This window comes from Eucalyptus grandis, chromosome 4, assembly GCF_016545825.1.
Source record: "Eucalyptus grandis isolate ANBG69807.140 chromosome 4, ASM1654582v1, whole genome shotgun sequence".
NCBI lineage: Eukaryota > Viridiplantae > Streptophyta > Magnoliopsida > Myrtales > Myrtaceae > Eucalyptus > Eucalyptus grandis.
Genome location: NC_052615.1, coordinates 16,921,487 through 16,940,625, shown reverse-complemented (window position 1 = coordinate 16,940,625; position 19,139 = coordinate 16,921,487). Strand labels below are relative to the sequence as shown.

The window sequence follows — 19,139 nt, the reverse complement described above, 5'->3', positions numbered from 1 at the left end:
GGCAAGGTGAGGCTCGGGGGGGTCTCTCGTCGTTGGTTGGTCACGATGGCCAAGGTTAGCGACTGGTTAGAGGAAGGAGAAGAAAAGAGAAAGAAAAATGTAATAAAATTATTAATAAATTAAAAGAAATTCTAAGTTACAAAAATATTTGGGGTCATATTAAATGCATTTTTATTTTGGGAACATAAATTTTATATAGTTACCAAATATCTTAAAATATTTAGAAATTATTCCTGAGTATAGAAATAGAAAAAAAAATGTTTATGAAAAGAAATTGTTTCTAATAACAGAAACGTTACAAAATGGGCTAGAAACACCAGCCCATGTGATTTCATTTTATTTTTATTCATTTTCATCATATGTTTATTTAATTTCATTCTTTTTTTTACTATTTTATTATTATTATTTTTCTTTTTCTTTTTATCTTTTTATATATATTTTTAATTATATATATCTTTTATGAAATGAATGGATACTTCAAAGGTCAACAAAAATTTGGGTGTCAACACGCGTGAAGCATGTGGTTGTCCCTTCAATGTGATTGTAAATTTTTGGTGTTGATTTCGCTTAACACCTTTGGAAAACTTAGATTAAATGGCAGCATTCATTTGGGATCTAAGTTATATAATGGAAATTATTAGATACTTCGGTCAGGTGCTCTCCAAATCTTATAGGCTATGACATTGACAAAGAGATCATAATGTTACATTTTTATACTTTCTATACATATTGCTAGATTTATGCGTCGAGGGCTGGTCGGTGTTGAAAGAACAGAGGCGCGTCTTTATCTCCTCGTCCACTGCAATTCACCACAACCTTTGTGGAATCGGGGAGGGTCGGGCAGAGTTTCTCCAAATACGCCAGTGCATGAGCAGCCTCCATTGCTGGGATTATGCCTTCCAATCTAGATAACAATTGGTATGCTGCAACCAAAAACAGCATGTCACACGAATTAATCAGGATCGATTTTTGTATTCGTGGCTTCGTAAGGAATGGGGTGTGGGGTCGAATTGTTTACCGTTCAGGGCTTCTTCGTCGGTGACCGTATGGAATTCCGCTCGTCCCGTGTCTTTGAGGAAGCTCAGCTCCGGACCCACTCCTGGATACTGTAGCCTGGTAATCACAGTCGACAATACTAACGATCATGGGTTTGGTTCAACATTTGCAAAACTCTAAGATCCCTTAGGCAAATACAAATGATGCTTGGAAAATTTTTTGGGTAGCTTTGGGGAAATGCAATTATATCTCCAAAACTCTCCAAAGGCCTTTACTCCAAAGGAGGTCCCGAGAAATTTGGAATATTGCATTTTCAAAATGTGAATACAAATTTTCCTCCTTCAAACTTTGCCCTCGCTCAACATCCAGGTTGCACGACCCTAGCGAGGCTACTAGGGCATCGAGTCCTTGTCGGTTTTGAGGTTTTTTTTTTTTTTCTTTTTTTAAGGTAAAAAGGCTTTCTAAAGTGTGATTTTGCCAAGCGCCATTTAAGTCAAAATTATTTTTCAATGCACTTTAAAATTAAAACTTATTAAACACTACTTACTTATTGGAAAACCTTTGTAGTCCAAAGGCTTTTGTATTTTCTTAAAGACATTTCTCAAAATCAAATCAAATGTGCATCCTGTGTAGAAGTTAAAATAGAGAGCGAAGTTTACCCGACGCCAACGGAGTGAGCACCAAGAACTTGGCCTTCCTGGTCCTGCAACAAGTAGCTCATGGCTCCATGGTAGACCCCAACATGGCCTGTGGCCAGAGTGGCCGCATGCCTCCCTGAGTCAAGGCCAAACCCAGCCGCCTCCACACCGACCAGTCTCACCCCCTCATCACCAACGAACTCATGGAAGATCCCCAGTGCATTGGAGCCACTCCCGATGCATGCCACTACCACGTCTGGCCGCCCTCCCCACCGCTCCATCGCCTGCCTCCTCGTCTCCCTCCCGATGATGGATTGGAACTCCCTCACCATGCTCGGGCATGGGTGCGGACCCACCACCGTCCCTGTCAGGTAATAGCTCACTTCCAAGTCGTTCACCCATTGCCTTATGGCCTCTGAGCTGGCATCCTTGAAGCTCCCTTCCACTTTGGTCACCTGCAAGATTGAACTAGCTGAGACTTCCAGGTCATTGATTTGATGATGTTGGTGGAAATTGATGGGGGTCTAGCCAATGTTCATTTGAAATGTTTTGTATGTTTCACTGGAGGTTTCTCTTGCTCACTTTCAGCAATAACAAACTTTGCTAGAACAAACTTGTGCAGATGCAACTTTATGCAAGTTGCATCTGGAATGGAAGTCCCTCTCTTTTATGTGCAAAAGCTGATATCGCTTTACGACACCGGTTCACGCGAGAGTATGCTAACCTGAGCACCTAGTAGCTTGATTAAGAACACATTAGAAGCTTGCTTCTCCATATCTTCAGAACCCATGAAGATGGTGCAATCCAGAGACAGCTTAGCGCATGCGGCAGCGGTCGCTACGCCGTGCTGGCCTGCTCCTGTCGCCGCCACCACCCTTTGCCTGTCCATGCGCTTGGCGATCATTGCCTGCGCAATGGCGTTGTTCATCTTGTGTGCGCCGCAGTGGTTGAGATCCTCTCTCTTCAGGTAAATGTCCGGCCCTTCTCCGTTCTCGTTCTTGTAATAGTTGGTGAGCCGCTCTGCAAAGTACAAAGGCGTCTCCCTTCCGACGTAGTCCCTTAGAGCTATGGCCAGCTCCGCCTACAATTTTGTCAATCACAGTTTGGAAAGTATGTGTCAAGTTCATACACATGATCAGACACCCCAACAATTTCTCTTCCATAGTAGCAGCCCACGACTGAAAAAGATGGTAAAAGGAAAACGGCGCAGGGAAACAGTAGAAAAGAATGTTTCTTATTTCGTCCTAGAAGAGAAAGGTGTAAGTTGGAGTTAAAGAGGAATAAATACTGCTGATTATTGAAACCAATAATTTATCATATCAATTTTTTTTTTTTTTTATTTTTTATTTTTTTTTTTTTTTTTTTTATGGTGAGAAATCTCTCCTCACAAACCTGAAATTCAGCATCATGTAGAACAAAGTTGAAGTCAGCTTCAAGCTTGCCCAAACAACTAATCAACGTCTCAGGCACAAACTTCCCTCCATAAATCCCAAACTTACCTCTCCTCTCTCCTCTCTCAATCTCATCGATTTTCCTTACGCGTAGCGCCCTCTCCACGTGCAAAGGTTTCGACCCACTTTTCACGGCGCTAGCAGCCACCAAGTTGTTACTTACAGCTCGTTTCATGCTAGAGAACGATCGCTCATTACGAGCAAATGACAATTTGTTGGTGAGAAAGAGATCGGATTTGATGCTCGAAGTCATGGAGTGGAGAGCGGATTTGAGGATCGGAAAGTGAGCAGCGGAGAGTTATTAAGCAAACGAGCGATGTGGTTCCCTGAAGATATCGAACGGGTGTTTTATACACGAATGGCGTCACGGTCTCTTTCGAAGACAAGCTCAGCTTGTGGTTTAGCATTGCTCGGTATGATGAAGAAGACGCGCATGCTTTAAACGAGTTGAATGATTGTTTCATTGTCATCAGCACATGTCAGGTGAGGTTGACAGTACTGATAAACGAAAAAAGTGAGAAATCGATTGCTTGCATCAAGTAGAATATGCACCATACTACTTCACTGAATACTTGCTTGATACAGAAGCCTGTCCACTGATTGTCCTCGTCGCAAGCACCCTTTTTTTTTTTTGGTCGGTGCAAGCACCCGTTTAAGTCGCTGTAAAATGTACATTCGTTGTTCTCGTTGTTACGGCCATTCTCTTCTCACTTGTGTTCACCAGTACAGCCATCGAAAATCTCCATATCGACCTCGCTAGCGTCAGGCCATAGTGCCTTCGCCATCCTCAATCTCCGCCTCGCTGGTCGCCACCACTGTCTCCATCGACAGCCATTATCGAAGTTCATGCTTTTGTGATTCAAAACTTAAGCTGTTATATGAAAGCATGATTCATTATTTAAATATTATAATCAAAGTTTTGCCACTTAAATGATCAGAAAAAAAAATTATGACACTCACATGATTTTTGTACGAAAGTTCCTATTATGCTATCACAAAAGATGTTTTTGTATCTTGAGTCTTATCACAAATGTGTGGCTATCGGAATCTCATCACTTTGAGCAGTACCTTTGTAGAAGTTCCGATGTGATCGCTTTCAATGCTCGTTTGTTGACCTCAACGACAAAACGTTGCTGGTTGGGCATGGTCCCTTCGGTGTTAATGGCAAACTTTCCGTCTCACATCCTGTGGGGTTCATCCTTCCCGACTTGTCAAGCTCGTCTTGACCTGAATTCACATTTCTTTCTACTTTCTACATAAATCTTTTCATTTTCCTTTTCACACTTGACGTGCAACTCTTTTGTGTTTCTCATTCCAAATGTAATGCTTCGCCATTGGTATAAATAATTAGTTACTCGTGTACAAAAAAAAAAAAAAAAGGGTTAGTTCCCTGAATAACCCCCCGACTCTATCTCCAATCTCGATTATATTAGAACCTTTTTTTTTTTTTTTTTTTTTTTTTTTTTTTTTTTTTTTTTTTGAATTTTCAACTTTCAGTCTAACTCTCAACTCTGCCAAGGCGTCCAAAAATCACCACGTGTCTCCCTCAAGATTAGTAATATTATGAGGTTGTTCTTATTTGATACAAAAGTAGGGATGTTGATGAAGATGTAGGTCCTGATAATGGACCGATGATTGGCCCCGATGTCAATAATTTTAAAGAAATTTGTGGCGATTTTTGGACGCGCTGGCACATTTGGGATTAAAGTGAAAATATGTGAAATTTTGTGATTAATATGAAATATGGAAAATTTTCTCACATGTCCGTGTAAAGTCGAAATTATTCCTATGTTGTTCGCCATCAAATATAAAGAGATGAACTTTCCCTCCCTGCGTTCGTGCCCCGTTCACTGTCCGAATGAGTAGCGTGGGCCATCACTGTCGTGTTGGGAGTCTTTGTCCGAAATACTGATTACAAAAATATTAAACGCGTGCGTTGATTATTGATCTTGCTTTTGCCCTTTCATGGCCATTTGGGAATAGGAACGATTTCTAGGTTCAATTTGATTTTGACCTCACGATTTGCGCGGATGCACCATGATAGGGAAATTGAGAGGCTCACTAGTGAATTCTGGAAGGCGCCATTATTTCGATGGACTTCCGAACTAATAGGAATCACCTTGATTTTAGAACAATCATCAAGATTTGGGGTGTGTTTTCTTCACGGGAAACTTAAGATTTGGAAAATAATTTTTCAAAAAATAATCACCCGTATCGCATATAAAAATGAACGAATAAAAAATATTTTCATCACTCATGAGAAAAATTAGTCATAAATTGATTTTTTTTAAGCAATAAAACAAATCATATTTTGAGTTTTTTTTTTTTTTTTATGAAATAAACCCTTGTTTTAAAAGAGGTGCGAGATTGAACAGCTTTTTCCAAATTAATGAGTAACGTCTCCAACAACACGTAAAAAAACGGATCAATTCTACCTCACCATTCTGACCAATAAAAATATCATCATCACGACCAGCAAGCCTCACGCACACATTCCGACAGATATTTGCGGGATGGCCAGAATTTTCTCGTACGAAAGTAAGGGCGTTTTTATGGGACACACAAAACACGGCACCTTCTTGAATCATGCCTCTTTCTCACGAAAAATGTGGTGCCCTTTGATGCCACTTAAAAGTTGGGGCACAAACATCTCTTTCTATGAAAAACCTCATGAATAAACATTTATTTAATAAATTAATAAGTGGCAGTTACAAGTTCTGTCCGGACCACTCATCTTAACTTTTACAAAGATAAAAACGAAAGAAAAAATTATTGCAAAGGCTCTCTAAGTAGATTTCATATGAGTGATTATATTACTCATTTTCACGAGGATTGTTTTTTTTTTTCTTTATTCTCGATTAAAGTGAATTTTCTCCTACCGGTGTTCTGATTGATAAGCTATATCAAAGGACATGCCTGAATTTAAATTTAGTCGAACTTACTCGTAGGCAATATCCACAACTTAAATAGGCATGTGGAATGCTCCCTCCCTTCCTCTTATGGTAAGTTTTGGCCCACCAGGTGAACACCCAACTTGCATAGGCACTTGGAAGGCTTGAAATACAAAGACATGGGGGTAGGGATGAGAAGCAGACACTTGAAGGGACTGAAAAGACCACGTGGGTACCGTCTAGTAACTCTGACAAGCCCGTTGGTGGCACCACTAACTGATTTGGGAGATCGACAGATTGGACATTGATTCAGAATATCTATAATTATTTTGATTATCCTAAACAAGATGGGTGTCTATACTACAACCACCATGATTTCTAAATGTAGCATTATCCGAAAATTCATCGATACGTATAATTTCTAACTCTTGTGCGGTCACAGAAACTTTTCTTTAATACCTCAAGTCCTATATCAAATGGGAGGTTCGGTTTGTATAGGAAATTTACTTGGAGATACCATTTTGGAATCTCATCACTTTTGAGTATTACCTCTATAGAAATTCGACATCATTGATTATGGCCCTTGCCCTTCGAGCTTAACGATAAAATAATGGTAGTTTGGCATGGCCCTTTGCTCTTAATATGAAACATTTTAATTTCAATCTCATGTCCTATTTAGTTTAAGTTTATGGGCCTGTCACCACTTTTTGAGCTTGTCTCAACCTGAATGACGTTTCTTTCAAGATGAATTTTATTTTCTTTTTACACATGATGCGCAACTTTTCTTTGTTTCTTATCTCATGTGTGTGTTTTGCTGTTGGTATGAGTAGTTAGTTACCTATGTTAAAAAAGAAACTACCATATCAAGGAGTGATCGATATAGGGTGCGGAAAAAACAAATTTCTCATCCAGCTAGTGAAGTCAAAATCATTCCTTCCCTTTTTGCCATTATAAGGAGATGATTTAGTTTGATATAAGTAAAGCGAAGCGTTGTTTATAATTCATTGTTTGTTTTCCGTCCTATGAAAATGAAAACTTTATGATTTTACCTTTGTGTCCATGGCCCTTCACTGTGCACATGTAACGACCCGATCTTGTAAGAGATAAGAGTGTGGCTCCGCCTCAAAGATGGTGAATGGGGTAGGAATGAACCGAATCCCATATCATTTGGGAATGGTGAGGTAATGTGCTATATAAGGAAACCTTTTCTGAGCGAAACCCAAATGACGAAACTATAAGGGCACATGGTAAGTGAGTCTTATAACCCAAAGCGGACAATATCATTGACAAGTGAGGTACAAACTACTCGAAAATATGAACAGACTTTTTTGGAGTGTTTTTGATATTGACTTCACGATTTGCATGCACACACCATGTTGGGGAAATTGACAGGCTCATGAGCGAATTCTTGAAGGCGCCATGTTTTGATGGACTTCCAGGCTGGCAGTAATCACCTTCTAATCGAGAACGACCATCAAAGACGTAGAGGCGTGTGGAATTGAATCGCTTATCCTATATTAGTTAGTGACATCTTCTAGCACATGCCTCAATCAATCAATTGTACGTCATCATCACAATCAAGATGCCACATGTGGCAAGTATTACTCTCGTCAAATTTAGTCTATTTTTATGTCACATGGAAATAGTGAGAGCGATATTGTCCCTCGTGTAAAACGTAGTGCCTTTTGATGGGACACTTGCAAGTCAAGGCAAAATTATTTTCCGAGTGAGAATCAATTCCTCTTTTCACTAAAAATCCCACGAATAAATGTCTTATCTAATGAAATTAGTAAATGACTGATCAACATACTTAAGTATTTTTGTCCATGCCATTCATTTTAATCTTTACAGAAAAAGATTTGACAAACTCAATCTCAAAGGCAATCAAAGTAATTACCTTACATAGTTACATTACTCATTTTCATTATGGACATGCCCATATTTTGAATTTAGTTAAGCTTACTTGCGGGCAACCTCCATCACTTATAATTTACCTAGTAGAGATATGATTTTTTTTGGGTCAGAGATAGAAGGAAAATATTGCCCCTTTTCAAGCACAGATGAAAGGAAAATATTGCATCTCTCTCTATAAATAAAAAATAAAAAGTGGCCCGTACGACATGGAAAGTGGAATGCCCCTTGTGTTAAGTTTGGACCCAATTGGTGGACACCCAACTCGACAACTGAAATAGGCACGTGCAATGCTCCCTCCCTTCCTCTTATGTTAACTTGCATAGGCAGTCGAAAGGCTTGAAATACAAAGACAAGGAATACAGATTGTGAGAAAACGCTTGAAGGGACTGAAAAGACCCCCCGGATGGTGTCTAGTAACTCTGACATAAAGGTCCAGGGCCCGCCGGTAGTACCACTAATTGATTTGGGAACCCGGATAGGTTTGACGTCCGTCCAGTATATCTATAATTATTTTGATTTTCTCAAATAAGATGGGGCGTTTGTGCAGTAATCACCGTAATTTCAAAAACTAGCATTATTCAAATATTCATTAGTACGTATAATTTCTAACTCTTGTGCTGTCACAGAAGCTTTTTTTTTTTTTTATACCTTAAAGTCCTATAACAAATGAGGGATTTGGTTTGTATAGAAAATTTACTTGGATATATCATCTAAGAATCTCATCACCTTTGAGTATTACTTTTGTAGAAATTTGACATCATTGTTTACGGCCCTTGTCCTTCGAGCTTAATAACAAAACAATGGTGGTTTGGCATGGCCCTTTGCTCTTAATGACAAACATTTTAATTTCAATCTCACATCCTAATTAGTTTAAGTTTATGGGTATGACAACTTTTTGAGCTCGTCTCAACCTAAACAACGTTTCTTTCAAGACCATTTTTTTTTCTTTTTACACATGATGCACAACTTTTCTTTGTTTCTTATCTCATGTGCATGCTTCACTATTGGCATGAGTAGTTAGTTAGCTATGTTAAAAAAGAAACTATCATATTAAGGAGTGATCGATATAGGGTGTAGCAAAAACAAATTTCTCATCCACCCCGTGAAGTCAAAATCACTCCTTCCCTTTTCGCCATTGAATATAAGGAGATGAATTTAGCTTGACATAAGTGAGGGGCAATTCATCATTCACCATCTATTTTCTGTCATTTAAAAATGAAAACTTTCTGATTTTACCTCTATGTCCAAGTTCCTTCACTGTGCATGTGTGACGACCCAATCTTGCAAGGGATGGGAGTATGACTCTGCCCCGAGAATAATGAAAGGGGTAAGAATGAACCGAATCCCATATCACCTAGGGACGGTGAAGTAATGTGCTATATAAGGGGAAACCCAAATGACAAAATTATGAGGGCACGGGGCAAGTGAGTCCTATAGCCCAAAATAAACAATATCATTGATGAGTGTGATACAAATCATTTGGAAATACGAATGACTTTTTTGGGGTCAGTTTGATCTTGATTTCACGATTTCCATGCACACACCATGTGGGGGAAATTGGCAGCCTCATGAGCAAATTCTTGAAGGTGCCATGTTTTGATGGACTTCAAAGCTAGCAATAATTGAGAACAACCATCAAAGACTTAGAGAGGCGTGGAATTGAATCGCTTTTCCTATATTAGTTAGTAACATCTTCAATCACGCATGCCTGAATTAATCAATTGTACATCACCGTCACAATTAAGATGCCACATGTGGTTGATATTTCTCTCGCACAAGGATAGTGCATTTTTATGTGACATGGAAAAAGTGAGAGCGACATTGTCCCTCGTGTAAAATGCAATGCCTTTTGATGGGACACTTCAAAGCATTTTTATGCAACATAGAAAAAGTGAGAGCAACATTATCCTTGGTGTAAAGTGCAATACCTTTTGATGGGACACTTGAAAGTCAAGGCAAAATTGTTTTTCAAATCAAGATGTCATATTTGATTGATATTACTCTCGCACAGGGGTAGTGCATTTTTATGTGACAAGGAAAAAGTGAGACCGACATTGTCCGGCTAACTCGTTTGGGAGCTCGGCTAGGTTGGACGGGGGTGGTTGGCCAGTCCACACAGCGAGCGCTTATTAACATTTAGATCGAGTTCCTAATTAAGGGCTTCCTCAATGTCTGTATATATATATATGGTTGTTTCCGTTCTCCTCATCATGTTTGGTCAAATCTAACAAAGAGATTAGGGCGGTCAATCGTCTTGGAGGGTTTTGGAAAAGCTCTTTGTGAGATTAGATCAAAGTCTGTAGAGAATTCTCTGAGCTTAAGAGTCGAATACAACTCTCGTTATTGCTCTATCAATGGATGTAGATCCCATCGATTGAACCACGTTTGACGCCTGAACGATTGACCGAAGGCTTTGATTAGTTTTGAGTGTTGAAGCTTTCAGGAAATAGTTTCTCCCATGAAAGTTACTCTACCAATAAATTGGCAGGGCACTGGTCTGGTCCATCTCTATTTTTTGGTTCTCACCAATGTGGCGTTTTTACTGTGTCCTCACTCTCGGTTGGCCTCCGCTCTTGCAGTTCAAAAGTACTACAAGATACTTTTGCCAACTTGAATCCCCGAACCACCCCCATCAAGGTCTCTTTGAAGATTGGCTGGTATCGTGATTTGCTCCCGTAAATCTTCAGGTTTAGAGTACACGTTGAAGGATTAGTGGGAATCCTCTTCGTCCTTTGCTCAATGTTCGCTCCATATACGTGAAAAGATGAGCTCGGAAATGTTGGAAAAATATAATTAGATATTGGAGAAAAACACACAACACTGTTTTTGTAATCAGAAAAATAATATTTCAAATAAGGTGATAACAAAATAAACAGGAGGTGAGATATGACTAACCGAATCTCCTTAAGGTGATTAATTTCTATCAAAGGTACTAAGTAGCTTCACAACTATGTCTCCTAAGATATAACACTTTGGACTCACTTGTATCAGCACTATACAAATAGGATCCTGTAGAACACTTCTCGAAACTGATATACTTAGAGAGTGATTACAGAGAAAACTAAGGTAATACTTTTAGGAGTATATATATATATATAAATATATTTCTTTTTTGAACTAAGGAACACCTCTATTTATAAACGAGGGAAATAGCTACAAAAAACTAAAAGGATATGAAGTGAAGAGTTATGTTAGTTATGTTCAAAGTAATTGAGCCATTAATGAGTTATGTCAGTAATGCTCACATTAGTTGAGACATTAAATTTAATAATAATAATAATAATAATAATAATAATAATAATAATAATAATAATAATAATAATAATAATAATAATAATAATAATAATAATAATAAATTCAGAAAATGCAACAATTATGACATGATCTAAAGAGACATAACAGACAAAGAGACGTAATGGCTACACGACTGAAGAAATGTGTCACTAATGTTGAGCCATTAAAACCTATAATTACAATAATAATCAATTACAATTGCAACAATCTCCCACATTAATGGCTCAACATAACATTTTTGACTCATAGAATTCCAAGTGTACCGGTGGATATACACCGCATCAAGATAAGTAGCTCTCATTTTGAACATTTTTTAGTGAAAGTTTATCGGACATATTAACCAGTCAATGGACTAGGCCTTGAATCGCCAGTAGTTTGTGTAAGCCTAGACAATAGATCTCATATAGAGTACCTCCGAATCAAGACTTGTTCTTGGTTGTGTTCATTTTTTCGGCTTTAAATCTCTCAAGATTCATTTGTGGTTTAGAAAATCTAACTTTTAAAGATTTTTATAGAATTGACCAACTTCACGTATATAGGTGCATTCTTATCATACCTTACTAGGATATTGAAATTCAAGCTATAGGAATCATTAAATGCATAGAGTGCCCTTAAAATGTTGTAGGAAGCACTATTACATCATAGGAATGGGAGATAGTGCACTCACTAGAGCTTCCAAAATTGGCATTGTCCTATTGAACCTAGTTTGTGGGATCTCCAATCGCTAGGTTAGATTTCCACCTTGGAGTTTCTTTATTAGGTTAAAGCTTTTAACATTATTCCGGTTTATCTTTTCTCTCAACAAACCTTTTGTTGGCAAATCCACAATGGTTTCCTTTGACTTCACAAAGTCCAAAGAAATTATTTCATTCACGAGCAATTGCCTTGCGGTATTATTTCTATGATGAATGTGGCTAGAGTTACTATTATATATCATGTTTCGTTCCTTGCAATCGCTACTTGATTGTCATAGTGAATGCTTATCGGAGGCGTAGGTTTTGGCCATAATGGAACATCTTCTCAAAATTGTCAAATCTACTCTGCTTCTTCAACAACTTTATCTAAAGCAACAAACTCAAATTCCATCGTGAAACACACTATTTCAATTTTCTTTTAGGATTTCCATGATACCACAACACCTCATACCGTATAAACATATCCGCTAGTCAATTTTGATTTATTAGAAGCTAAAATCTAGTTGGCATCACAATAGCTTTCCAAAACAGCTGGATATTTGCTATATTACAAAACATAGTCTTTGATTCTTTGCAAATAACCCAACACTCTCAAAAGAGCATTGCAGTACTCAAGACTAGGGTTGCTTGTATACCAGCTCAGTTTTCCTACTAAGTGCGTAATATCTAGTATAGTACAATTCATTACGTACATGATGCTGCTCATCACTTGAGAGTACTCTAGTTGTTTGATACTGTTTCAATTATTCTTTCTAAAGTTTTTTTTTTTTGGTAAAGGTAAGAGATATATTAGCTATTGCAAATCGCAAGACAATTGTACATAAGCTTGTTTAAGTCCATGCAATGATTTGACAAGTCTACACACTTTGTGTTTTTATCCATTGACCTAGAATCCTTCAAGTTGTTTCATGTAAATTTCATCATCGAGATCACCATTCAAGAATGCAGTTTTCACACCCATTTGATGTACTTGTAAATTGTATAGCAAATTTATAGCAATTAGCATCCTAACTGATGTTATTCTTACTATAGATGAATAAGTATCAAAGTAGTCTAGACTCTATCTTTGTCTAAATCCTTTGGCAACAACCAGTGCTTTATACTTATTAATGGAACCTTTAACTTTATGCTTTATCCATTTACAACCAATTTGTTTATTTCATGATGGAAGATCAATCAATTCCCAAATGTGATTACTTAGGATAAAATCAATTTCATTGTTAATAGCTTATTTTCAATAAGAAGCATTTGAAGTTGACATTACCTCTTTAAATTTTTGAGACTCACCTTCTAACGTGCACATTAGATATTCAGGTCTGAAATATTTTTCAATCCGCAACCTCTAGCACCTTTGAAGTTTAGCTTTGTGTGCCTTAACTTCATCATTCTCTTCTAAGAAGGTTTACCATGATTTGTTTTTGCAAGATATATATCCTTAGAGAATTCAACATCTCACAGTATTGGCATAGGTTTTCACATTTTCAGATTTGTGAACCAAAAATATATATGCATTGGTATTTTAAGCATAATTGATGTATATGCAATTTACTGCTTTAGGTATTAACTGAGTTTGTTTTGGATGAGAAATCGCCATCTTGGCTAGGCACCCCCATGGTTTCAAATTATAGGATGGAAGTTTTCCATTCCATAAATCATGTGGAGTCTTACCCGTCTCTTCTGAGGCACTTTATTGAAAATATAGTTTGCTGTTAAAACTACTCTCCCCACAAATTCTGAGATAAACCCGAACTTTTGTTGTGGAGTATACGGTGCAGTCGTTTGAAGAATTATCCCTAAACTAGCATACAATTTCTTTAAATTTGAAGAACTATATTCTCCTCCTTTGTCAGACTTAAGCAATTAAATTCGTTTATCAAGTTGGTTCTTTACCTTATATTTATACTTGATAAACATGCTCATAACCTCATCTTTGTTAGTTAATAGATAAACATAGAAAAATTGAGTATAGTTATCTATAAAAGTGATGAAGTACTTCTTTCTACCTCTACTTTTTACAAATTATAAATCACATAGATCACTATGGATTAGTTGTAGAGGTTCACTTGATCTTTCAACTGATTTGAATGGTTTCTTAGCAAACTTAGCCTTAATGCAAGTCTTACATTTGTAATGGACATCCAACTCAAACCTTTGAATTAGCCCCAAGTTTGTTATTTTCTTTATTGCACCATAGCTTACATGTCTTAATCTACTATGCCATAGGTAATGAGATCCAACAATATAAATTGAAGGTTTCTATTTATTAATTTGGATACAAAACTTTCTAGGTTACATCAATGAGAGCCACATTGGTTTTGAACAGATCATTATACAAGTAACCTTTCCCCATATACATCCCCCTCTGGAAAGTACAAATTTATCTTATGAAATACTATTTTGAAACCCTTCTTGAAAAGTGTGGGGCTAAAAATTAGATTTTCCGAATCTCCGATACATGCAACACATTTAGCAAGGTGATTTCTTGCCAAAGGTGAATTTCATGATCTCGTTTCCTCTTTTGGCAATATTTGTTAACGTAAAGTTAGCCGTATAAAGCTTTTCTTCTTTCTCAAGCTTATCATAAGACAAGAACATGTGTTCATCCACACAAATGTGATTTGTGGCACTTGTGTTCAACCACCAATCAATATTATTCGATACCAAGGATACCTCATACACCACCACAACGATTAGTCTCTTATCCTCTATCAGATTCAGATGCATGGTTGCACCACCACTTTTGCCTTCGTTTGGGCATTTCTTGCAATCTTTAGCTCAGTGGCCACGCTTATTGTGAACATAGCATCTCCCTTGGAATTTCTGGGACTGTTCATTCTGCTTGCATTTCCATTGAAAGGATTTCATTCTCTTCCTATCTTGCTTGGAATTGGAAAACTCAACAGTGTTGGCCTTTGCCTCCATAAGAGTGTTTGCATTCCTCCTATTGTCCTCCTTGATTCTGAGGTGCAAATGAGATCTTCAAGGCTTATCTCTTTTTGTTTGTGCTTCAAATAATTTTTGAAGTCTGATTAGCTCGTAGGCAGTTTCTCAATAATAGCCACCACTCGAAATGATTCACTAAGTAACATTCCCTTAGCAAATATGTCGTTCAAAATTATTCGCACTTCCCGGATCTGGTTCATGATTGATTTAGAATCTACCATGCTAAAATCCTGATTTTTATATTTCTTTTCTAAGGACTCCCATAACTGTTTATCAATTTCAATGTTGCAATAAACATTACACAAGAAATTTACTAAGCAATTAAGGATACAATTTAGGCATATGAAGTCCCTGTATTTCCGAGCCTTTGATGCCCCAAGCGTCGTGACATCTTGCTCATTTGGACAAATTATTGGGCACGTCTTCAATAAGTACTTGACTAGATTAAGCATGATTAGATAGAAGAATATCTTCGATTGCCATTGCTTAAAGCCCACATCAGTGAATTTCTCCGATTTCTCATTCGGTATTACTAGTGTTGGTATCATCAGAATAGGCAAAGCTTGTTGAATCATCGCTCTAGGAATTAAACCATGTGCCATTTGGCCTGTATTGTTTTGAAAAACATTCCCGAGTATATCAGTTAAGTGACTTGTACCCATACCATCATAAATGGTTTCAGCCCAAAGGCTCACACCATTTGCTGTTGTAATACCAAGCGAGGTGGTTTGAACCTCAATAGTCGAAATGACCATAGGAACGCCCCTAGAAACATTATGGACATCATGGGGTACCTTATTGTTTTTAGCCATCTCGATTTTTTGATAAACCCAACTAATAGTAAAAATTAATTGCCTTAAGATTGTTGGAAAAATATAATTACGTATTAGAGAAAAATATGCAACATTATTTTTGTATTCAGAAAAATAATATTTCTGAGAAGGTGATAACAAAATAAATAGGAGGTAAGGTACAACTAACCAAATCTCTCTAAGGCATTAGCTCCTACTAACAGTGCTAAGTAGCTTAATAAATTATGCCTCATAAGATACAACACCTCAAACCTGTTTGTATCAGTACTATACAAGTAGGACTTTGTTGATTACTTCTTGAAATTAGCACACTTAGGGAATGAGTACAGAGAAAACTGAAGTAGTACTTTTAGGAGTATATATTCACTTTTTGAACTAAGGAGCATGCCTATTTATAGATAAGGGAAACATCTGCTAAAAATTGAAAGGATATGAATTAAAGAGTCACATCAGTTATGTTCACATTACGTTCATCTTATTATTATTATTATTATTATTATTATTATTATTATTATTATTATTATTATTATTATTATTAAAACTGCAACAATTAAGACATGAGTTGAAGAGACATAATAGCTACAAATTGAAGAGACGTCTCATTAATGTTGAGCCATTAAAATATGTAATTACAATAATAATCAATTACAACAACAACATAAGACTCCTCCAGAGATACTCAATGGAAAAAGCTGGACAGAGACGGTGGAAAGAGAAAGAGAATGAGTAGCGGCTGAAGAATCCAAAAAGAGCCTCTCCATGTTCTCTGCCAAATGAAGTTCTCGGTCCAGCTTGGAGGACGAGAGAGAGATAGAGCTTTTGGACATAGTGGAGTTCGGTCAATGGAGAAGATGAGAGAGAATTAGTGGAGATTGCTTGAATTCAAAGAGAATTTTTTCAGAGAGGGTTTTTTTTTTTTTTTTGAATTGAGGGTTCTCTTCTCTCTACCGTCCCGACGAACGAAGCCCTTTTCAGTTTTTTTCCACCTCTCTCCACAGCTAGACGTTCTCCTCGCCTCCTCTACTAGCTCTCTCCCCCAAATGGCCAACGCCCCCCCTCCCTCTACAACTTCTTTTCTCATTGATGGCCGAAACTCGTCTGCCAACATCCCTCTCTCCCTCTCTCGTCTAGCCTTTTCTCTTTAGTTTAATAAAGAACATGGGAAGTTAGGACAAGGGAGAAAAGGGTGAAGGTTTATTAAGGCCGCGTTTGATAATGTTTCTATTCCTAAAAACAGTTTCTTTTCAGAAATACTTTTTTTTTCTATTATTGGGAATAATTTCTGAGTGTTTAAAGGCATGTGATAACTAAACAAAATTTCTATCATCGGAAGAAAAATATGTTTGGTACGATCCTAAATATTTTTGTGATTTAAAATATCATTTCATTTATCAATAATGTTATTACATTTTATTTTATTTTCGTTTTCTTCTCCTTCCTCTAGTGGGTCATACGCTTCGACATGGCCGGTTGGCGATTGACCAGACGAGGCTAGGTGGGGTCCCCCTAACCGTGGCTCAATGAGGCTCGACCTCAACTTGTTGGTGTTTCATGAATCATGTATAAGAAAAATTAACGAAATGAACGCAGCGGAAACAAAGATATCTTTTACACATGATTCTCCTAAGGCATTGTTCGTGCGTTTCAATCAAAAATCTAAACATAAAAGGGAGTTAAACGAAATACCTCTCGAAGCGCGCTTTGAAACGAGTCAGTTCGGTTGTTCTACAATTCGAGTCCCACAAGCGTTGGACCTCTAGTTCAGACACACCAACAACGAACGTCGAACGGAAGAGAGAACCTTCGGATATTCTCCACTTCGATTGTGCTAGCAATCACGTGGAAATGATCCAACGTATCCTCAATGTATTATAGTCACGGCCCGAATGAGAAAAACACTCTACTTTCTCGTGTCTCTCAAAGAATACAAGAACACAAGAACACACACATTTCTCTTTGTTTTCAGCAACTCATTTTCTCTAAAAACAAATAGCGCACGCCCACCTTTCTCTGTATTTCAACCCCTTGAAGTGTCGCCAAAAACAAGACGCACACCCACAGAAAATCTCTCTTAGTTGCAACCTTTTTGCAGCCTATCTTTTTAATATTTATACATGAATCAGCAACGGTTGCCGATCGTGGGATCAGCACGATCGTGCATGAATGGAACGGTCAGCAACCGCTGACCGTTTATGCACGATTTCGTGCACGATGGTCAGCGGTTGCTGACCATCCATGCACGAACTAAATGCGTGCACGATGGTCAGCAACCGCTGACCATCATGCACGAATCGTGCGAAGTGGTCAGTAAAATTTGCTGACCATTTCCACATTAATTAATCAATTAATTAATTAATAATTAATCAATTTCCTTAAAAATAACAATAATAACATAATCCTTATATGTACAAATGGAATCCCTAGTATGTACATATTACATAGCAGCTTTAGAGCATATATCTAACACAACTAGCCACCGCAAGGTCGGCCTCGCCCACCCAGGCAATGCCGATCTTGCGATGGTCGGGTGAGGTCAAGCCTCACCGTGGCCAGGCAAGGCTTGGCCTCACCTTGGCTAGGTGAGGCTCAGCTTCGCTGCGCCATAACGAGCGGTAGGGAGGGTCCCTTCAGTGGTCGGCGATCTTGGGGTGATCTCACCGAGGGTTGGCGAGGTTGCTAGGCCTTGTCTGGCCAGTTGTTGACATTGCCGAGGCTAACGACCAGCTACGGGAAGAAGAGAGGAATATAAAGAAAGAAAAGAAAAGAAAAGAAACAACTTGTTTCTTGTTTCTTGTGTTTTTGTTAGGAACAAGAAATGATTTTGTTTTTGTTTCTTGTTTTTGTTCTAAATTTGTTTCCGGGAACAATTTATTCCCAAGAACAAAAAAATTACTGAACACATTTCTATTTTATTATGTTATGGGAAACAAAAGAACATAAACAAGTGTTTCAGGGAATGTTACCAAATAGCACCTAAATCTCGGAAGTCACCTTTTATGAATTCGATAAAACTTTTCCATAATTTTGCCAATTTTCTAAAAGTCATATCAAACTAAATACATCTTGGTACCTACCATTTCAAAGTATAATCACAAATTCTATTACCCATCGATCATGTACTAAAGTTATAATTTGTAACTTTAAAAGACGTTATGGATATTCAATTCCCAATTTGGTTAATTTTTCCATCCACTCCTTTTTCCTTACCCTCTGACCCCACCCCACCATCATTACGGGGAATCACCTGTCCAAAACCCCGGCTTAAACTTCAAAACCTAATAAATTCCACAATTAGCTTATTCTGTGTTGCTTCATTTTACCGAAAATAAATCTAATGTAGTTATTTTTCCTCGCCCCGAGTGTACCCCAGACTCGGGCGTTTATCGAGTCCGGAAACAGAAAATGATATTACCAAACAAAATAAATTAATTTCTCGTATCTGTAGAAAAAAATCTTTAAACAAAATTAGTCCTCCATGACGCCACCACACGATGCGACGTTCTGT

At 37.7% G+C, this 19,139-nt stretch overlaps 1 protein-coding gene across 2 annotated transcripts; it reads right to left on the bottom strand.

Moving 5' to 3' along the window:
- Positions 1–655: 655 nt before the first annotated feature.
- LOC104442906 (tryptophan synthase beta chain 2, chloroplastic) lies at positions 656–3,579 on the bottom strand. Of its 2 annotated transcripts, none has more exons than XM_018872628.2 (5): positions 3,027–3,579; positions 2,359–2,715; positions 1,656–2,089; positions 1,019–1,113; positions 656–923 (listed from the first exon to the last, which is right to left on the bottom strand). In XM_018872628.2, exons 1-5 carry the CDS (start codon positions 3,336–3,338, stop codon positions 739–741), a joined length of 1,383 nt encoding a protein of 460 aa, XP_018728173.2. In that variant the 5' UTR covers positions 3,339–3,579; the 3' UTR covers positions 656–738. The 2 variants fall into 2 exon arrangements, with proteins under 2 accessions (XP_018728173.2, XP_039167160.1); XM_039311226.1 differs by having other exon boundaries at positions 3,134–3,300.
- Positions 3,580–19,139: the final 15,560 nt, after the last annotated feature.